This window comes from Oryctolagus cuniculus, chromosome 14 (genome assembly GCF_964237555.1).
Source record: "Oryctolagus cuniculus chromosome 14, mOryCun1.1, whole genome shotgun sequence".
Taxonomy (NCBI): Eukaryota; Metazoa; Chordata; class Mammalia; order Lagomorpha; family Leporidae; genus Oryctolagus; species Oryctolagus cuniculus.
This window is the reverse complement of record NC_091445.1, coordinates 80652659-80669448: the sequence shown is the minus strand read 5'-3', so window position 1 is coordinate 80669448 and position 16790 is coordinate 80652659. Positions and strand designations below refer to the sequence as shown.

General features: G+C 42.8%; 1 protein-coding gene and 1 long non-coding RNA gene across 14 annotated transcripts in view; one reads left to right on the top strand and one right to left on the bottom strand.

Moving 5' to 3' along the window:
* Positions 1-16790, top strand: part of PDE4D (phosphodiesterase 4D) — a 1654385-nt gene that overhangs the window by 672828 nt on the left and 964767 nt on the right. Inside the window, exon 1 of one of the 13 annotated variants that reach the window (XM_051853766.2) lies at positions 14039-16500. The exons of the other annotated variants lie outside the window; for them this stretch is intronic. Coding sequence (XP_051709726.1) covers positions 16046-16500 — 455 coding nt within the window. The 5' untranslated portion in view covers positions 14039-16045. Of the gene's footprint in view, positions 1-14038; positions 16501-16790 lie in introns of those variants that run through there. 13 annotated transcript variants of the gene reach the window in all.
* LOC103349626 (uncharacterized) lies at positions 2195-16714 on the bottom strand. Its single transcript, XR_517793.4, has 3 exons — positions 16391-16714; positions 12433-12553; positions 2195-4549 (listed from the first exon to the last, which is right to left on the bottom strand). It is a non-coding gene; the product is annotated as an uncharacterized lncRNA (long non-coding RNA).

The window sequence follows — 16790 nt, the reverse complement described above, 5'->3', positions numbered from 1 at the left end:
TCATAGATTATCTTCATAATTGAGGTGTGATATGGGTTATTAGCACCTAGAAACATTTCTTTCACGTGGATCTATTTTCTTAAAATTCTCAAAGTTATGGTCTTTAATTCCATCCATGGAAGGAAAAAGGCAAAGAAATCCAAGTTTTTTGAAGAATAAAAGCCCTGTGTATGGATCAGTTTCAGTTAAATGTAGATAATAATTATATCCCTAGTGCTCTTAAAGTATGTTTGGCTTAAAAGAGGGAAGGCATTGAGCTTTGCAAAAGATGAAGGAAGCCAAATAGAGACAGAAGAATGAGGATACTGGAGACATTTCAGTTGAAAGAAAAACAGGACAGCCAAGGAAGCCTGGGAGAAAGGTTTCCTCTGGGGTGAGCCACCTCAATCAGAGCTCCACGCTGGACTTCTCATAGCCTCTTATGCCCTCGTGCCCCTCTGAGGCTGACACAGAGGCTGCTAAAGTCCTCTGTCAGCACCGTGAAGCACATTTTGCCCAAACTCAACAGGGAGTATATCCTCCTAGAGAGCGTATTATGAATGCTGGCTTGTTGGTCACAGAACTTGTCATCTTGTACTCTCTTACTCGTCAGTAGTCAGCAAACCACTCCTGTGAAGATCCATTTAGTAAGTACTTTAGCAACTTTAGTGTGTGTGGGGTACAGTCTCTGTCACGACTCCTCACTTCTGCCATTGTAGCATGAAAGTAGCACTTCTAGCAGGCAACTAGCCAATGAATGGTTGTGACTGGGTTCCCATAAAATTTTACAAAAACAGAAGCTAAGCTAGATTGATCCCATAGCCACAGTTTGCTTGCCCCTGCTTGATTGCCATTTATGATATTTCAATTGGGGATTAATAGGCTGGCTCCGAATGCTAACTGGTTAACTGTTCTCCTACCTTAGGACATTAAGTACTTTTCCTACCATAGTTTCCTAGAAAAATAGGTTCCAGATTGAAAATGGAAATTTGACTCCGTGGTAAATCTGGTAAATTCCTTCAATAAAGAACTATAAAAGGCTTTGAAAGTGCAAAAATATTGACTAGAACTGAAATTAAGTATTTTTTAATTATGTAAATCTGTGGCAGTTACTTAGGATAACTTTTCCTCACCTGTAGAAATTTTTTTTTGCTTTTTTATTAAAAATTTTTATTTGAAAGGCAGAGAGACAAAGAGAGAGATCTTCCATCTGCTGTTCACGCCCTAAATGCTTGCAATAGCCAAGGCCGGGCCAGGCCAAAGCCAGGAGCCTGTAACTCCATCCAGGAGCTCCCACATGTGTGGTAGGGACCCAAGTACTCATCACCTGATATCTTGTGTGGCACATGTTAGTCAGAAGCTGGGTAGGAAGTGAAGCAGCTGGGACTTAACCAGCACTCCAGGACAGGGAGTCACATCAGAAATGGTAGTTGAAGTGAGATACACAGCAGAACCATAGAATGGCAGATGTCCTAAACAACACTCTGGCCTCAGAATCAGCCCTTAAGGCATGCAGATCTGGCTGAAAAGCCCATGAGAGTATTTCAGGCATGGAAAGCCAAGACACTCTGGGGAAAAAAAAAAACCAAAAACCTAAATGAAAGATCTCTGTGAGTGAGATCCCAGTGGAAAGAACAGGTCATCAAAGAAGGAGGTACCTTTCTCTGAAGGGAGGAGAGAACTTCCACTTTGACCATGGCCTTGTCTAAATATGATCAGAGTCAGTGAACTCAGGGGGCTTCCATAGCCTTGGCAGCTCATGACAAGAGCCTAGGGTGATTACTGAGGCCATAAACAAGAGTGTCAATTTGTTAAGTCAACAACAGGAGTCACTGTGCACTTACTCCTCATGTAGGATCTTTGTCCTTAGTGTGCTGTACATTGAAATTTAATGCTATAACTAGTACTCAAACAGTATTTTTCACGTTATGTTTCTGTGTGGGAGCAAACTGTTGAAATCTTTACTTAATGTATGCTAAACTGATCTTCTGTATATAAAGAGAAATGAAAATGAATCTTGATGTGAATGGAAGGGGAGAGGGAGTAGGAAAGGGGAGGGTTGCGGGTGGGAGGTACGTTATGGGGGGAAAGCCATTGTAATCCATAAGCTGTACTTTGGAAATTTATATTCATTAAATAAAAGTTTGAAAGCAAAAAAAAAAAATGGTAGTTGTATACAAGTAGCTTTTTTATCCCTTTATATACTATATATAATAAAATAATGTATGTTTCTATTTATATACATAGGATATTTATTATGTAGACTGTGTATATACATATGACATGTATATATTATATGTATTATATGTATATTAATTATATAACCTTGTCTTTCACATCTCTTATGTAATTCAGTCCATTAATAACTTTGTAAAGCTGGGTCTGTTATAATCCTCAACAATGAGAAAACTGATGCTTAGAGAATCTAATGAAACCCACCTGTCATTAGTTAGGACCAATGGAAGGTGTCAAAGCTGGAACTGAAAACTCAGGGTTTTCTGCCTGTTGTGCCAATTCCATTAAAAACCACGATGAAAGGCATACTTTTAAAAATAAAAGCTAATATTTAACTGCAAAGAGACTACTGGATCTACTGTTTATGACTGAATACATTCATTATTTATGGATTACATGACCAATGTCTAAGGAGAACTGGGCCAATTAGCCCAATCTGTGGTTTATAATTGGTCAGTGAGTCCACATATTTGAACCTGCACAGAAGCCACTTGCAAATAAATCTAGATCTGCACTTGGCACTCTCCACAAAGCATTCAGAACAATTCAGTGTGTTCAAAAGATGAGATTTCTATTATTTATGCATGAAGAAAATATGCTGTTTGCCATGCATGGAGCTAGGGGGAAGAATTACTCAGCCTTAGTAATATTAGACTGGATCTTCCATTTATTTTCAGATGGTAGTGTCATGCTGAGCAGAATGATGGTTCTTTGCCTTCTCCTTCTTCCAATACTGTGTCACAACTACGCAGATCAAAACAGACAAAATCATGCACCATTGTGTCAAGTCTCTAAGAAGATAGAGTATGCAAGCGAAACATGTTAAAAAGCTAACATGTTGGGCAGCCTGTCTTGAATGTAAATTTATATTTTTTCCTTTTTTAATTAATTAATTTATTCATTTTTAATTTGGAAGGCAGAGATCTTCCATACTCACTGGCTCACTCCCCAAATGCCCTCAACATCCAGGACTGGGCCAAGCCAAAGTCAGGAACCTAGAACTCCCTCAAGACCTCCCACATGGGTAGCAGAGATCCAAGCACTTGAGCCATCATGACCTACTGCCTCCTGAGGTGAGCATTAGCAGGAAGCTGGAATTGGACAGAAAACTCGTGCACTCCAATACGGTGTGGTGGTAGCCCAAGTGGCATCTTAGCCACTGTGCCAAATGCCATTCCATATATTCCCCATCTGCCACCCTGTTCTGAAGTTTTTATTTTCTTCTATTCTACTCACAAGCTATATGGAAGCTGGATAATTCTATCAGAATAAACAGCACCTTTTCCCAGCATTAAAAAAAAAGGTACTACGTCCTTTAAAATGTCACATTTGTAAAGCAACCGACGAACTGGGCTGTACTCCAAGTTAGTTTGTCGGGTGCCCCAGGTACTGATCCTAATTCCTCCTTGTTGGGAGGAACGTGTATTCCTTGAGGACAGATTAAGAAACTCAGCTTCTGTCAATGCCTAGAGCTTCTTTGCAGCTTTGTTTACTTCAGAACTTAAGGGAGAATTGTGGTACTACTGGAAAGTATAACACGTCTGTCACTTGAGGAAAAGCCATTCAATTTAATGAGTTAGACTTTTTCATCTTCCAATTAGCAATAGCTAAAGTGACATTAGGAATTGCATTTGGTGGTCTTGGATAATCACCTAAAATATTCACAGACCCCTTAGAGGCTTATAAGTGAAAACTTGGGGGCTAATCTTGACACATGGGAAGGAATCTGTCTCCTTTCACTCAAAGGTCTCTAATTTGGGCATCTGGAGTGCCTTTCCTTGTGTTTCCTTACAATAACCATATGATGGGGGAGGAAGAGAGAACACATAAATGTCTCAGTTTTTTGTATATTTGCTAGGTACGTTAAACAGTATTTTGCACAAATCTAAAGGCAAGAGAGGCCTGGATTTAAATTTCTAATGCCTTTTAGTAATTACAGATTATTTATTTAGTAATTATAGATTGGTAATTATAGGTTATTTGATCCTTACAAACTGTTATCATGAATAACTGATTTACAGATAAGGAATCTAAGACTCAGCAAAGTTACAAAGCTTGACAAAAACACACAAGTTCTAGGAATTCAAAGCAGCTCTGCCTGACACGTACATTCCTTCTCTTAAATAGAACATTCTGCTTCATTCATGCGGAACTTGACAATGTCCTTGGTTACAAGACGTATTCATAGTGGACCAGGTACAGGAACTGCAGAGAAGTGCACAGGACACTCTGGAGTATGAGCTCTGGAGTGGGCAGTCGGAAGGAACCCTGGCTTCATCTACTGGTTGTGTGCCCTTGGCCAAGTTGCCATTTTGTCCATGCCTAGGATCCTTACCTGCGTAATGGGAGTAGTAATGCATTAGTTCTTGAAAAACTGTTAGAAAAATCCCTGGCTCACTGTAAACAATAAATATTAGTCCTCATTGGCATTTAGATGGCCTGCCCTCTACATTTTACACCTCTGTCTCTTCAAGTAGTTAGACATTATGTGCAAGAAACTTTCTTCGGGTGCATGGGCTGTTAATATTTGGCATTTCAGAACTTGTGCCAGAATGGGGAAATCATGAACAAAGAATGGAGCAGACTCTCCTCCTTTTATCATAATTCAGTGTTCATCGCAAAGCTAAACTTTGAGAGGAGGGTGACTTCTACTGGAAAGAAGTTAGTAATTATTTTTAGCTCAGAATTCTATTTGCACCCCCTACATTTTTTATGCAACCACAATTTTAAAAATTTGGGCAGAGATTTAATTTGGGGAGTTTATAGACCCAAAGTATCCACAAATGGGTTGCAACTTTCTCTTCTAAAGCCTGGATATTCAGCTCTACTTTGCTTATTGCTTCTCCCTATCTCAGATTTCTCTGTTCTGTTGGGAACAGTGTGGTTCCCCTGCCCTGTGTGGATTTTGTTGTCCTTATCAGTTTTATTATAAAGCCAATATTCAATATATGCAAAAGATCCTGTGCAATGTATAAGTAGGTTTTAGAGCACTTAATTTAAAAAAAAAAGATTGATTGATTGATTTGAAAGGCATAGTTACAGAGAGATAGAGAGGGACAGTGAGAGAGGCATCTTCCATCCATTTGTTCACTCTCCAAATTGCTGTAACAGCCAGAGCTAGACCAGACTGAAGCCAGGTGCCTGGAACTCCATCTGGGTCTCCAAATGGGTGTCAGGGGCTCAAGTACTTGCGGCAGTTTCTGCTGCCATTAGCAGTAATCTGGATCTCAAAGGGAGCAGCAGAGATTAGAATCAGTGTTCATATGGGATGCTGGTGTCACAGGCTGTGGCTTAACCTGCTTGGCCACAATGCTGGCTCCTAGGGCATATAATTTTTGAACTGCAGAATTGCCAGTGTATTGTTTCCACCTTTGTGCCCCTTCATTCCCATACACCATTTTTTCCTTCCCCACTCACCAGCAAACAACCATCTACCATGTTATGGGTTGCATAATCTTTCCCTTTCTAAACACATTAAAGAAACATCAGGGGTGGGTGTTGTAGGGCTGTAGGTCAAGCAGCTTGTGTGGCCCCCCTCCCATATCAGAGTGCTGATTTGAGTCTTGGTTACTCCACTTCCAGTCAACTTCCTGCTAACGGACCTGGGAAGGCAGTCGAAGATGGCGCAAGTACTTGGATCACTGCTACCCACCCAGATGGAGTTCTAGGTTCCTGGCATTTCTTAGTCTCTGCTGTTAAGGACATTTGGGGAGTGACCCAGCAGATGGATAATTTGTCTCTGTCTATCTGTGTTTCTCCTTCTCTCTGTCACTCTGCCTTTCAAATAATAAATTAAAAAAGTACATATATGTATGCTCTAAAACCTTGCCTGTCAGTGTGACCCACAGACCTGTAGTATCAACAAGACCTGGGAACTTTTCCTGTTGTTACTGACATGTAGTGTTTATACATATTTATGCAATACAGTATGGAAATTTGAGCGATGTATACAATGTGTAATCATATCAGAGTAGTTAGTATCTCCACCACCTCACACATTTATAATTTCTTTTTTTATTTATTTTTTATTTATTTATTTTTTGACAGGCAGAGTGGACAGTGAGAGAGAGAGACAGAGAGAAAGGTCTTCCTTTTGCCGTTGGTTCACCCTCTAATGGCCGCCGCGGCCGGTGCGCTGCGGCAGGCGCACCGATGGCAGGAGCCAGGAGCCAGGTGCTTTTCCTGGTCTCCCATGGGGTGCAGGGCCCAAGCACCTAGGCCATCCTCCACTGCACTCCCTGGCCACAGCAGAGAGCTGGCCTGGAAGAGGGGCAACTGGGACTAGAACCTGGTGTGCCGGCGCCGCTAGGCGGAGGATTAGCCTAGTGAGCCGTGGCGCCGGCCACATTTATAATTTCTATGTGTTAAGAACCTTTAAGCTCTTCTGGTTATTTTGAAGTATATACATTTTTATATCTAAAAAACATCCTTTACGCATATATACCCTCAAACCTAGCTCTTCAGTATGATCAACAGACCTGCAGCACTGACACCACCTGGGAGCTTATTAAAAATACTGAACTTCAGTCCTGCCCCAGACCTACTGAGTCCGAATTTGCATTTTAACAAGAACGCCTGTTGAGCAGCAGTGCACTGAAAGATATTATTTTGTTTTCCTTGGGATTGTTTTGTTTTGTTCTTATGTTTTTTGTTTTGGAGCTTTATGAGGAAGGCATACTGTTTGTTATCTTTCGTTGCTTGCTTTGTTCTCAACAGGGTGGGTTTGAAAAAAAGTTTTATTTATTTATTTGTTTGAAAAGTAGGGCAACAGAGAAAGAGAGGCAGACAGAGAAAGAGAGATGTTCCATATGCTGGTACACTCCCCAACTGCCCCCAGGAGCCAAGGGTGTGCCAGCCTTAAGCCAGGAGCCAGACATTCCACCTGGGTCTCTGCAAGGTTAGCAGAGACTCAAGTACTTGAGCCATCACCCGCTGCCTTCCATGGAATGCATTAGCAGGAGGCTGGATCACAAGCAGATGCAGGATTTGAATCTAGTCCCTGTGATAATGGGACGTGGACTTAACCACTGTGCCATAATGCCTGCCCCTCAACCCTGTGTTTTTAAGATTCTTCCAAGTTGTTTTGTGTAGTTGTATTTTGTAACGTCATGTAACATTTGTGTTAATTTTTTTTCTTGGTAAACGTTCAGTTTGTTTCCACCTGTTTTAATACTACACAATCCTGCTATGAACACTCTGGTCCATGAGTACATGTGTGCATGTGTTTGCATGTAAGATGTTTCCTATTCTGTGCAGAATTATGGATCAGAGTTTAGGGGAAAGTTCACCTTTACCAGAAAATGGTCATAAATTGCTTTCCCCCCAGCAATGCATATGAGTTCCCACTGATCTACATCTTTTCCAGTACATAATATCATCCGGCTTCCTACATTTTGCTGACCTAATGGACATCACATACCCACACACTGCAATCATTACTGCATCTCCTTGGTTCCTAAGGAAATTAATCAATTTTTCACATATTTAGTCATTGTTCTGCTTCCCTCTTCTGTCTTTCCATGTACAGGGGACTTTAAAAAGTTCATGGAATATGGAATTAAAAGATTTATTTTGGTGTAAAAATTTTGCAATCCATGAATACTTTTTAAAAAACCGATTTATTTATTTATTTGAAAGGCAGAGTTACAGAGAGGCAGAGAGAGAGAGAGGGAGAGAGGGAGGTCTTATATCTGCTGGTTCACTCCCTAAATGGTGGCAACAGCTGGAGCTGTGCCAATCTGAAGCCAGGAGCCAGGAGCCAGAAGCTTCTTCTGGGTCTCCCATTCAGGTGGGGAGGCCCAAGGACTTGGGCCATCCTCTGCTGCTTTCCCAGGCTATAGCAGAGAGCTGGATCAGAAGTGGAGCAGCCAGGACTCAAACCGGCACCTGTATGTGATATTGGCACTGCAGGCAGCAGCTTTACCTACTATGCCACAGTGCAGGGCCCCCCATGAATAGTTTTTTCATGTGAGCACTTTCCATGATTTTTTTGAGGACCCTTCCTACTTTGATTAATTTTCTATTTTTTTCTTATTGATTTAGAGGAATGTTTAATTATTTTGAAATAGTCTCTTGATAATGTCATGTTACAATATTTTCTTCTAGTTTCACTTATTCTCTCATTGTCCTGATCACTTTTGATGAATAGAAGTTCTAAATATTAAAATAGTTTTATCAATCTTTCACTGTATGTGTTTTTGTATCTTTCTAAAATCATCCTTTGAATGAATGGCATAAAGTTATTCTAATAATTTCACTGGATGGGTCATTTAATACAGAATTAGAAAGCTAAAATAATATTAACTGGAACATTAAACCACTCATCCACTGATATTATTAAATAACCCATCCATTGACATTTTGCTTTCAAGAGGGTTTAATTTCTCCCCTTTGTCATCCAGGCATGATCTCAGGTTTTGCCTGTAGCTTGGCCAAAGCTCAGTCCAGGCTTTCACGCTAAATGAGTATCTGACCTTAAATAAGGAATGGCCCCTATGAGTTTCAATGGGGTTACTGCCATAATTCTTCCATCTGAAGAAATCCATCAGGTAGAATATGCTGTTCAATTTAATGTAGGGATTTTAAACTAAGAAATATTATTTTAAATTTATATTTTTCTAAATTAATAAATAATGCATATATTTTGCTTCACTAGTGCCACACATGTTACTTTTCAGATCTCAGAGTGTGAGATTAAATCATCTTAATGTTAAGAATCTGAGGATGTTAACTATATTTGGTCTTTGGCAGTTGGGCCTAATTCCATAGCAATAAACTCCTTACAATCCCTTTTGCATCTTTAAGATTGAGAGTGACATTTCAAGGCATGCAGATTCATGCTTTTTTCAATTTAATTATCAACTCCCCTAGAAGTTAGCCATTCTCTTTTAAAATTCAGCTGGAACAGACATGTAACATTTGAGTAATCAGGGCTCCCCAACCAGTCACTTTGAAAGCTCTATGACATCTTCTAAAGGATTTGGTAACTGTTACTCACTTAAAACATAATGCTACTGTCTGATGGGCCATGACTTCATAGTCATTTCAATAATGGAACATTATAGAGCTTTAAGTATTTATGAGTATCTTGTGGCTTTACAATAAAATATAGACATGTAATCTTCTAGGAAGAAATATTTTCTTCACTATAGTAAATGTCTTCTAGCCATACTCTCTTTCTACATACAGAATAACTTCTAATGTAATCTTTAGGAGACATTTTAAGAGAATATTGGGAGTCTAAATTTAATTAAGCTTAAAATCTAACCGTGTGTATCCATTTGAATACAAATAACAGACTCAAAATGCTTACCACTGCCAACAGCCCTTGTTGACCTGTCCTCGTTTGCAAGCAGTCTCCACCTCACTTTACCCCAGACCATTGGTCTCTCCTGTTCCTTAAGTACAACAGGCTTGCTGCTCTGTCAGTGTCTGCGTTTGCTGTTCTCTTAGCCTGGAAGATGGACTCACCCTGTTTCCTACTTCAGGGTTTTGCTCATATTCTCCCTAATCATAAAATCCTTCCTTGGACACTTTATTACAACTTCATTCCTAAACATCCCACTCTGACTTGCTTAAATTTGTTCCATAACACTTAGCCCCATATGATATATTTATAAATGTTACTGAGTGATGATCTTGCCTCTTCCGATGGGAACAGGGGAGGCAGAATGTTTCATAATTGACTTTTTTCCTCCAGAATTTAGTGTTGGGCATATTAAGTAGTCAGTAAATATTAGCTGGATGAAATCATGACTATTGAGATAATCAGGTGGACAGGTGTTGTCTATATAGAGGTACAGTCACACAGGTTGTGTTCAATATCTGCAGTGGACTGGCACAGTTCTTCAGTCTCTGCTGACTCAGGATTTTGAAACCATCCAAATGTCAAGAAAAAGTATGGTGTTGCAAGGATTAAGTAAAATACTGTGTGAAAAGTGTTTGACAGGATGCCAAAAGTTAAATGTTCAAGAAATGTGATAATTGTACTGCCATCCTTTCTTCTTTCTTTCCTGTTAACATGGAAATGTTGACATTTGTCTGGTTTAAGGCAGATCTTTTATATAGTTCACCTTCCCTTCCTTATCCCCTCAGGGAAAACACATGATGAACTTTCCTTTCCCACATTGTTGCTTTTCTCTTTTTCCATCCTACCCATCAATATTAAAACCTGCTCCATCTGGAAGGGGGCCTCTTTTGTTAACCACTCAGAGGTGATTCTTCAGGCTTCCGTGTACTTCCTTAGCTGTTTTCACCAATATACAGAATTAGTTGCCATTTTCTGAATGTCCAGTGCCCATAAATTCTCTCCTCTCTAAGCTTGCCTTGCTAGTTTCTGCTCAGAATGCCTTTATTCCTTGATCCTTACTACTGTACATGCGCATGCGCGCACACGCACACACACACACACACACACACACACACCATCCACAAATGCTCATACACCTGTAAGTGAGAAATTTCCACTTTTACATGACTTCTTGGCTTCAGCGTAGATCCCACTCTCCTTTAAGAAGACTCATGGAGCCCAAAGAATTGGATGTCCCTGTACTCTGTACTTCCTGTGTTTCTACAACAGACACATATCCCTCTCTCTTCCAAATTATGTGCTTATTTATTCATTATCTCTACAAGACACAAAGCTCCATGAAAATGCAATTTTTAGTGTGTATTCATGGATAAAATACCAAAATCTGCATGGAAAATTGGCATGTATTACATAAAGTGATATTTTTTTAACTTGAATTGGCAAGCAGAGTTGAGTTATTATAAAGTTGCAAAATTGATTTCTGGTGATAGTGAGCTACCCATCAGTTTGAGATTACAATGCTGCTAGTCTGCTAGTCAAAGACACCAGGGTGCTCAAATGCAACATTACTTAGTTTAATATTGATTGCATATCACTTAAGTCATATTAGGGAAAAAATCATTAGAAATGACTTAATATGTTGGAAACCATGGGGTAAAGACTTTAATACTGGTATTTTTTGCTAGTTGTAGTATTGACAATGCTATCTATTATATATAGAGATTTTTACAAGTTTAAGTGCCTGTCGCTCCCCATCTTCGTGGAGGAGCGACACTAAACCCTGCCTAGGCTTCATATCCGAGTCACGGCACCATTATGTCACTCCCCCTCTTCATGGAGGAATGACACTAAACCCTGCCTAGGCTTCATATCCGAGTCACGGCACCATTATGTCGCTCCCCGTCTTCGTGGAGGAACAACACAAGACCCTGCGCTGTTCTTTTGTCTGCTCTGCCCTCCCCGGGTTTGCTGCTGGTTCTTCCCGGCTTGGCTACCGTCCCTCCACCTCTGTGGAAGGGCGGTTCCCCCTGCCACTTTCCCCACTTCCGCGGGGGAGCGGCACACCGCCGGCCAGCTCTCTTGGGGACTGCACAGGTGTTCCTTCAGATAGATGTTCCTTGTGCATGTTGTCTCTCTCCTCATTTATAGTCCTCTTCCACCAATCCCAACTCTGCTACCCACACGCCGAGTACACTGCCCTCCTCCAATCAGGAGCAGGTCCTGCTGTTTATTGGTTGAACTGGAGGCAGCTGTGTAGAAGCTGTTTCCTCCTCTCCCAGCGCCATATTGTGGGAGAGCAGATGCATAGAATAAGTCTTAATTCCAGTAACAGTCTAGTCCGAGTTGCTCCCAGTTGCTCCCTACAAGTGCCCTTCCTATATCTCAAGGAAACACCCTTAAACCGATTTTGACTGAAGATTGCAAACCTGTGTGAAATCTCAGACTCTCAATGTACCTTTGGATGTTCCTAACTACACAGCAATTTGGATTTGTGCAACTGCTGATGAAAATGTCCAGTTTTAAGCTTACTGACATCAGACTGATGCAGCTCAACAAATAAAACATGTGTATTAAAGTAGACATAGGATATGCACAAAATAAAAGTATGGTTAAATATTTCATTGCCAAGATCAAAAAGAACCCTTATTAAAGTTTACCATTTAATTCTGTGTTCTGGGTAAAAATGGTGCTTGCTCTCCGCTAGCTTTTAATTGACATCACTGCTGTTGGATCTCCATCATTATTGATAGGAATGTTCGCTCTTGTTAATTGCCTGGCAGGATATGAGTGATTGATTGTATTGTTAGGGTAGAATTGAAATGCACTGGCAAAAAAAGGATGGTGGTGTATAATTTCTATTTTATGGTAATGGAACCAACTAACTTTGTATTTAGGAAAAAGACACTTACCTGATTTTTCACTTTTTATACTGATGTGCTGATGGTAAGTGCTGATAGCTTTCAGGAATGTCCAAAAGTAACCCAGAAACTCACAAAGACCCTCTTGGACTGTGCCACAAAACTCCAATATCTATGGGTAAAAAGTGGAGAAAATGGGTATTTTTTATCCTATAAACAGGAAAAACAAATGGGCCAATTGAAAAGCTTACATGTTTTGTTGTTTTAATTATAAGCACCAAATCCATAGATGAGTAAAGAGTTTTTAAATTGAAGGCTGGGAATACTCAACTTTTAATACCCTTAAGATTTTCTCTTAACATATAGCTGAAGTAATAAAGTACTTAGTTTCATGAGAAATGAGCTGTTAAGCTGGTAGTGCCTTTGATATATATGGGCAAATCAACTAACAGCACATAGTGTGTTTTTGCAACCATGCATGTGGCAATATCATTAGAGTAGTAGTTATAGATATATGAAGTCACCTGGGCCTCTCTTAAATGCTGCTATCTGGCTCCTCGGCTAGAAATGCTGGCTTCATTTGTGCAGGCAGGGCACTGGTTTCCAACCTCCCCTGCAACTCAGAATCACCTGGAAGGCTTAGTAAAGGCCCTTGTCTGCTTTAGGGAATCCCCCACACACACCAAGGTGATTCATTTTTAAAGCTCCCCATGTGATGCTCCCTAAATGCAGCCAAGGTTGGTGATGACTGATTAAAATAATACTCAGGATGCCTTCAAGTCTGGCAGGAATCATCAAAATCACTACCTTTTATCAAGTATTTATTGCATAGAAGTCATTGTGCTAAGTATTATCTCATTAAACAACTACAAGATTATGTGTGGTGGGTAATAAAGACATTATTTTGCATAGAAGTGATGGAGAGGGTAAACAATTTAAGATCATGTGACTACGAAGTGGCACGCTGGAACCCGTGCCTCAAAGGCTACACAATAAACTACTACTATCAATAATCTTTTGCAATTATAAAAAAATTGAAAACTCTACAAATTAGTAACATGTGAAATGATTTTCTTATAGCTTAAAATGTCCTTGACTTCTACTTCTACAATAAAAACCACTTTTTAAAATTTACTAGGGAATACAGTCAAAAGAAAGTGTTCATGAATTAAAAGGAAGGGGCAAACAGACAATGATAAGCAGGTTAGATTTGAATTATTCTGTTTAATCTGCAAAGAGAATCATAAATTTAAGGCTGGGCATTTTGCCTGGTGGTTAAGACATTGCCCAGGTACCTGCATCACAGTGCCCAGGAGTGCCTTGTTCAAGTCTATTGCCAGCTTCCTACTGATGGGCACGCTGGGAGGCAGCAGATGACTGTTCAAGTAGCTGAGTCCCTGTCACCCAAATGAGATAACTGAGTAGTGAGCTCCAACCTGCTAGCTTCTGTCTCACACAGCCCTGGGTACTGCTGGCATCTAGGCAATGAACCAGCTCTCTCTCTCTCTCTCTCTCTTCTCTCTCTCAAATAAATAAAATAAATGACTTGCACCGTTAGTATTTCAGAAGTTAGCGTAGAAGTTTCAGATAGATATTTTGCTATGTTATATTGCAAGGAAAGGTGGAAACCATTTCAAAAAAATGTGTATACTTCTTTGAAATGGTTCCAAGTGTTAATAATGCAATGAATTAAAAGAAAATAGCAGTTTATACTACATAACACTTCCTTTTCTCTCTGTACACATTTGGGAAGATACTGCCTTGATGCCATTGCAGGCATGCAAATACTTTGGCCACTGCAATTAGTCACACATGTGTCTGCAAAGGGGTGAGAGCAACCTTCTCAGGTATGGTATTATTATACAAAAGGGGTCGCAGTGCTTGGGAGAACTGCCTTGTTCCTCTTGAGACCTGGCCTTCCTCTGATTTTGTGCACATTGGAGCAGAGTTCCCCTACCTAATATACGTGCATAAATTACATGAAGAGATGCAGGGGGTTTTCTGCATGATATTAATTTCACTGCTGCCACTTACAGAAGAGGACACTTGTGTGTATTCATGGACTGTCTTTACCAACGATCAAAGTGAGCATCAGTTGACACTGACGTTATTTTCCCAATGGCATCTGTACTGAGATTGACTATGTGGAGAGCACTGGATTTCAGCACTCTGGAGAGTGTGAGACATGGCTCCTGATCCTGGTGCTTCAGTATTCATTACGTGGTATGAATAAAACACATATATTCAATGAAAATACTGAGTATGTGCAGAGAATAGAATGATTACACTGCCAACAAACTCTTGTGAATCCTAAATATATTATCTTTCAAATAATGGATGGTACTCTTGTAACTGCCACAAAGAATAATTCTAGAATTATGTTAACATTGAGCAACTGACATTTCATGTTCGAATAATGTAGTAATATACAAAAAAAGGAGTAGCAGAATCTGTGCCCATGTTGTACTCTGAAATTCTGTTGGCTCCCAAAGACATTCGACATTGCAGGAAAACATTAACAGAAAGGAGACAAACAAAACTTGAATTTGGATTTCAGTGCCAAATATGACTCTAATTTCTGTGGAATGATAATGGCACAAGAGGTTTTAAAATGCTTTGATAATTGAGCTGTGCTCTACTGGAAGTGGCAGGAAGGTAAATTACAGGCAGGCGCTGAAGATGACCAGAGGCTTGCCACCGACAGGTGCCCCAGCCTCAGCTGTGGCCAGCGAGCTCAGCCATGGCTCTGTAATTAAGGACTGCTCCCCCGACACAGATCCTAGCTGGCCCAGGATCTTCATGAAGAACCCCTGCAAATTCTCTGTGCCGTGGGAAAAGATCTACACAATATTTAGTCCTATATTAAGGAAAGAGACTGCATTCATCTTAATACTGGATCTTCACCCAGATCCAGTTTTTGAGCGACGCGCGCACACACCATCCTGGGCAACTTTGCCAGGTCACAACCCTGGTATTTGCCTTGTGTTTGGAAGCCCCGGCATGGGGCTCGTTAACGAGCTCTGAGAGCCAGCCAGCAATCACCAAACCCCATCTCGCCGAGAGCACTGAGGCAAGTGGAGGTGAAGAGCGAGCCTCCGGGGCAGTGGGGCGCAGTGGGGGAGGGCGGCGCGGGCGCGAGGCGGGGAAGGCCCTGGCGGACGGGTCTGACTTCTGACTGGCTGGAGTGGATTTGGAGAAAGTCAGAGCTCCGGCTCGCCAGTCGGGAGCTGTCCAACTTTTCAGCTGCTCTGAGATCAGGGTTTGGGGCCCCCGGACGCAGGAGGCGGCAGCCGCGGGCGCTGCCGCGGCTCCAGCTGCTAACAATTCCTACTCTCGCCGCCGGCGCCCAGAGGAAGGAAGGGAAGAAGAAAAGGAGGAAGGAGAGCGCGCCTGACCCGCGCGTCCCAGCCCTGGTGACCCGGGGAGCCCAGGAGCACTTGTCTGCCAAGACCACGGAGGACGAGCCAGGTCGCATCCGTGATCCCTCCTGGTGACGGAGCCCCGAACCCCTGGTGGCTTCGAGTGGAAGCTGAGCCCAGGCTCTGTGGGCTTCAGTAGCAGCGCGGCGGCGGCGGCGGCGGCAGCAGCAGCAGCATCGGGGAGGCGCTCCCGGCTGGCGCTGTGAACCCAGGCTGGGCAGCAGGGCGCGGAGCCCCGAGCCAGGATGGAGGCGGAGGGCAGCAGCTTGCCGGCCCGGGTGGCCAGCGGTGAGAGCAGCGACGGCGCCGGCGGGGCCACGCTCAAAGCCCCAAAGCATCTCTGGAGGCACGAGCAGCACCACCAGTACCCGCTCCGGCAGCCCCAGTTCCGCCTCCTGCACCCCCATCACCACCTGCCCCCGCCGCCGCCGCCCTCGCCCCAGCCCCAGCCCCAGGGTCCGCTGCAGCCGCCGCCGCCGCCCCCCTTGCCGCCGCCCCCGCCGCCGACCACTGCTGCCCGTGGCCGCTACGCCTCGAGCGGGGCCACTGGCCGCGTCCGGCATCGTGGCTACTCGGACACCGAGCGCTACCTGTACTGCCGCGCCATGGACCGCACCTCCTACGCCGTGGAGACGGGCCACCGACCCGGCCTGAAGAAATCCAGGATGTCCTGGCCCTCTTCGTTCCAGGGACTCAGGCGGTGAGTGGAGGGCGCCCCCTCCCCAGTTCAGGCCAAGGGTCACCTCCCCCTCTTGGCAGCTCTCCTACTTGGTCTGATGACCACCAGCGACCCGGACCCTGGGTCTGATCCTAGCCTGGCCGTTAGGGGAGGGCGTGCAGGGGCGTGCCTCTCTCCATGCTGGGGCGGACACGGTTCAGGTGTGTCTGAAGCCCCGAAAGTGCGGCGAGGTTCACTGGGGCTATGTGTGCGCGCGCGCGCTCCAGAGCGGTCTGTTCCCCCCGCCAGCCCTTCCCACCCACTCCATCCCA